Source organism: Mustelus asterias, chromosome 1 (genome assembly GCF_964213995.1).
Source record: "Mustelus asterias chromosome 1, sMusAst1.hap1.1, whole genome shotgun sequence".
NCBI lineage: Eukaryota > Metazoa > Chordata > Chondrichthyes > Carcharhiniformes > Triakidae > Mustelus > Mustelus asterias.
The window spans coordinates 38,777,871-38,783,062 of NC_135801.1; the positions used below are offsets into that span (position 1 = coordinate 38,777,871).

At 41.8% G+C, this 5,192-nt stretch overlaps 1 protein-coding gene across 1 annotated transcript; it reads right to left on the reverse strand.

The window, feature by feature from the left end:
• Nucleotides 1-1,266: 1,266 nt before the first annotated feature.
• Nucleotides 1,267-4,340, reverse strand: LOC144491365 (interleukin-8-like). The gene is made up of 4 exons (XM_078209119.1): nt 4,216-4,340; nt 2,917-3,052; nt 2,693-2,776; nt 1,267-1,917 (listed from the first exon to the last, which is right to left on the reverse strand). Exons 1-4 carry the CDS (start codon nt 4,277-4,279, stop codon nt 1,899-1,901), a joined length of 303 nt encoding a protein of 100 aa, XP_078065245.1. The 5' UTR covers nt 4,280-4,340; the 3' UTR covers nt 1,267-1,898.
• Between the last annotated feature and the right edge of the window lie 852 nt (nt 4,341-5,192).

A 5,192-nucleotide genomic window follows, 5' to 3' on the forward strand; every position in this document is an offset into this window, starting at 1 on the left:
AAAGAACCCCCAGCTTTTGTCGCGACACGACGGACTTCCTACAGAAACTCGGCACGCATGGAGCAGTTGAACCAGGAGCGCTCCTCGTCACAATGGATGTCTTGGCACTCTACACCAGCATCCCCCATGACGATGGCATTGCTGCAACGGCCTCAGTGCTCAGCGCCAACAACTGCCAGTTTCCAGATGCAATTTTACATCTCATCCGCTTCATCCTGGACCACAACATCTTCACCTTCAACAACCAGTTCTTCATCCAGACACACGGAACAGCCATGGGGACCAAATTCGCACCTCAATATGCCAACATCTTCATGCACAGGTTCGAACAAGACTTCTTCACCACACGGGACCTTCAACCGATGCTATACACTAGATACATCGATGACATTTTCTTCCCCACTCACATTGTTTTGTTTCTTAAAGACTTGATTCGTTGTAAGTATTCGCATTCCAACCATTATTCATGTAAATTGAGTTTGTGTCTTTATATGCTCTGTTTGTGAACAGAATTCCCACTCACCTGAAGAAGGGGCTTGCAGCTCCGAAAGCTTGTGTGGCTGTTGGACTTTAACCTGGTGTTGTTAAACTTCTTACTGTGTTTACCCCAGTCCAACGCTGGCATCTCCACATCATATTCGGAAAAGGCAGAGGAAATTTGTCCTGCTGCATTTTTCATAGAATCATAGAATCCCTACAGTGCAGAAAGAGGCCATTCAGCCTATTTAGTCTGCACTGACCACAATCCTACCCAGGCCCTATCCCCATAACCCCACATATTTACCCTGCTAATTCCCCTACAGTAAATGTAAATTTAGCATGGCCAATCAGCCTAACCCGCACATTTCTGGACTGTGGGAGGAAACGCACACAGACATGGGGGGATCGTGCAAACTCCACACAGACAGCATCCAAGCCGGGGATCGAACCCAGGTTCTTGGTGCTGTGAGGCAGCAGTGCTATCCACTGTGCCACTGTGCCGCCCTACACAGAAGTTCCAGAGTAGATCATCTCCTCAAATCAGTCAAAGCTACCACTGGGAATGCCAATGGGCAATACTTGTGTGTCCTGCCCCCTATAGACCACCAGTGGATACAACACTTATCTTTTTAAAGGCACCACAGGTAAAGGTCATTTAAAGAAAGCTTGATGCCAGTGCAGCAATAATCATGGCAGCTACATGTTTTATGCTTGATGCAATACTCTCACATTACTTAATAAATATAGAACAATCTGACAACAGCAAAACAATTCAAAATATATTTTAAAATATTTATTTTAATCAATCAAACAAGGTCAGCCACAAGCTTTCCAATATACAGAGTTATAATAATAAATTAAAGAAAAAAGCTTCAGACCAATTCTTATTAGTAAAACATTTACGAATCAATTGTTAATGCAATAATTATTAATGCAATAGAATTCTTGGAAATAATAAATAAAATCAACTATTCTAAGAGATTTCCGGATAGTAAAATAGAAATAGCATTGTGTTCAAATAACAAACACATTATTGACAATTTGTCATACCAAACAATATACCATTGAGTAACTACATCCTGTAACACTGCTACACGGCAGCAAATGTTAAGAATTTGGTTGAACAACAATTTATAATAATGATTCAAAAGAGCTTAGAAGCAAGCTCTCTGATGGTTCATACTCATTGACAGGTTACATAAGCACCTGGGCTGTAGGCTAATTAAATAAGGAAGTGTTCATGCTTCAATGTTCCAGCTACTAAGTAGTTAAATAAACAGAAACGTTTTCAACAGTGAATGTGAAGTTAAGCCGCAGTGACTCTGGTGGTTCTGCACCAAGCCACACAGGGAGGTGTAAAATCCCAACTTTCTCCTCGTGCTTTCTGGTCTCCAGAATTGAGCTTCTCTTCGGTGGGATCAATTCATCATCTTGGAACTATGGAAAATGCGAGAATGAAGAAATTAAATTAATGTTTACGTCAGACACGGATATTTATGAAAGACAAAATGCTTTAAAAGTCATTATATCATGTCTGAAATTGGTTGAATATATTTACAGCATTGACTTGAAGTTAAATGAAGTATTAGATATTTAATAAAATCAGAATATTAAACATTTAGATCAAAGACCATCCTGAAGGGACCTGTCTTCTCCCAACATATTCAACAACTGCAGTCTCAGCTCAGCAGTGTGTTTACAATCTTGTTCTGTGGGGGCTACAGTTTCAAATGCATCTCCTTTCAGTGGCCATGTTTGGAGTGTTTGTGAGCTGTTTGACTGTGAAGCTGTTATTTCCCATCCTGAATCTATCTTTAGCCCATTTCAAAATCACTCGCAGTAGCCGAGGCTATCACTGGATAGTGATAAGGAGCAGGAAGTATGCAGATTTCTTTCCTTGACAAGATTTGGGTGTATGTACCCAATACCGGGAGCTTCCAGCTCTTCATACCTAACCCAGCAGAGGCCTAAGATAATCTCTGGCGTCTTCCTGCTCAACGCCAAGTCACAAGGTGTACTGACTCACTGAGATATTGGGGGGCCTAGTTTTTCAGTTCATCAGTTTGACAAGAACGTCAAGAGGTTGTGTTAGAGTAAACACAGAGAAGGCCGTTAATGTGCCTGACATATACCACACCTGACTGGACAGAATTACATATTGTGATCGGACATAATGTAGGAATCTAAATGAAACGCTCAGAATGAAACTTACTTTTTGATCATCTTGCCAATGAGTTTCTTCACCCAAAGAGCTTCAGGCTGCAGACACACCCGTTTTGCGTTTTTGACGGTGATGCTAAAAGAGATGAAGAATTACATTTATTTTGAATTGTTAGCCATATACCCTCTCTGTGAGAGGTTTCAACCCCTGTTTAAATCTGGGATAATTGCTGAATTTCTTCAATACAGAAAACTGAAGAGGATCTAAACACTTACATAATTTCGATGTTCGCACAGTGAGGTCCTTTTGGTATAATTTCGACATTGTTTATGAACTTATGGTGGATGAATTTTGAATGTGTTTTGATACACTGACAGCGGAGGTTCATTCTTGTTTCTCCAATCGAAGCACCTGAAAATGAAACAAATGGATTGATTTCCAGATGTGTAGTTGGTGACTCTTTTTTTCTTGCATCCGACATTTTCTATTGGGATGAAACTACAAACTGTCCCCTATAATCATTTCCCTGACAGTCACCTCAGCAAGCAACAATATTGCGGGGTGATAGGAGAGCTTGCATTCCTGTTGTAATAGTTGGTGACACTCAAATTAATTGAAGAAAGAATAAAGAGTTTTGAATTTATCCATCATCAAAATTATCTGAGTAATTTTCATCAATTTTCAAATTCTTTTGATGCTCACACATTGGGCTGAATTTTGCCAGTCCTGGTAGAGGAAACAGAGGCAGTGATTGGTGAGATAGCAGTGAGTCAGGCCAGAATGGCCCACTGTCACTATTTGGTCACTGGGGATGTTTCCCAGCAGCTGGCAAGTGGTGCGCTTGCGAGGCAAATCATCTATCTGCTCCAGTGAGCCGAAATGCCAATTGGCATAATAATTGTCCAATTATGGGCCATTTTACAGCTGCTGGCATTTTTCCAATGGGGAGGTGGTCATCTGATTCATGGAGGCAGTCTCCCTGTGGCTGCTCAGGGAGCCGTGTGAGTCAGGGCACGATGGCTGAAGAGGGGATTGTGGGCATGAATGGCAGCCCCTGCAGATCTAATGGCCCCCCTAAGAGTGGTTCTCCTTTATGCCACAGGGCTTATTGCCCTCGCACCAGCCCCCTCCCCTCAATTTTAAATTTGACACACCTGCCCCCAGGGGCACACCTATTTTACAGGACCTCAAGGTCTCCTGCTTGAGTCAGCAGTGCCCACCTTTCCTGATGGCACTCCTATGTCTTCAGAGCTGCTGGCTATCCATTGGACTAATTGAGAGGCCAGTTTGAAGTAGAATCGCCAAGCCTGTCCCACTGCTTGCAAATGCTGGCTTGGGATCTGCCGTTCAACCTGATATTTGTGTCCCAAAGCCTGGGGTAAAATTTATGCCATTAATTCAAATTACATATCCTCCCAACTCCCCTGAACTCTGCTGGCTAAAGAGTCATAACAGGTAGTGTTCAGTATTGAACAATACTGATATATTTCACTAAATAGTGATAAAGAGATGAGATAAAGAACCATTTGATTATATAGCTGTATAAACGCAGCATGAAACTAGATATTTCTTACCTTGTGTGTATAACACACATAGTGCCAGGACAGTAAGAACGGTGAGAGTATCTTTGCTGTTCATTGTGGTTTACTTGTTTGGTGATCTTTATCTTCTTGCTGTTGTGCTCTTTCAGTTTCCGACTGATCTGTTGCTGCTCCCTTGCTGTATTTATAGCCAGAATTCTGTGACTCACCAGAAAGAGTTGGCTCATTCTGGAATTTCTCCGGATATGAGGAATTGTAACAAAGATAATCATTGATGAAACAAGGTAGAGCATAATGAATCGGGAAACCGGTTTGATAATTACGTGTATCTCAGCACTTTAATGAGAATTTTTACTATTGCAGAATCTCTTCTTTTCCCAGTGCCAGGTGGTCAAAATAAACTCTAATTCCAACTGGAATGAATGGAAGAATTTCACAATGCCTTGTAATGAACATATTGCCATGTACGATGTAACTGATGTTAAAGTAAAAATTAAGTTAGGGCAGGATTTTCCAGCCTCACTCGTCCCAAAACCAGATAATCCCGCCCAAGGTCAACGGACCTTTCCATTGTCCGCCTCTCGCCCGCTCCGATTCCCGTGGCCGGCGGGATGGTAAAATTCACCCTTCTTTGTTTCTTGCTGAAAAATATGAACAAGGAACAAATACAGCTGGTGAAGTTTCACTCTGGACATTAGTGTGGTAAAATAAGAAACAACTTCACCCAAAAAGCAATGAGAATATGGAACTTGCTACCTCAGGGAATGGTTGAAGCAAATAGTAGATGCTTTCAAGGGGAAACAATGAGGAAGAAGGGAAAAGAGACATATTTAGATTAGAAAAGGAGGAAAAGGCTGAACTGGTACAAAAACACTGGCATAGCCTTGATGGGCTGAATGGTCTGTCTCTGTGCTGTATATTCTATGTAATCCTATGTGAGGGACAATGGGGCAGAGATGGAACCCCAGGCCTTGTTGCAGGTGTTTTTAGATGAGGCTGAACCATTCTCA

Coding starts and splice junctions, on each gene's coding strand:
- LOC144491365 (XM_078209119.1), bottom strand. CDS start 4,279: ATGAACAGCAAAGATACTCTCACCGTTCTTACTGTCCTGGCACTATGT. Junction 3,053..4,215: donor ATGTGTGTTATACACACAAG/GTAAGAAATATC, acceptor TTTCATTTTCAG/GTGCTTCGATTGGAGAAACA. Junction 2,777..2,916: donor TGTGCGAACATCGAAATTAT/GTAAGTGTTTAG, acceptor CATCTCTTTTAG/CATCACCGTCAAAAACGCAA.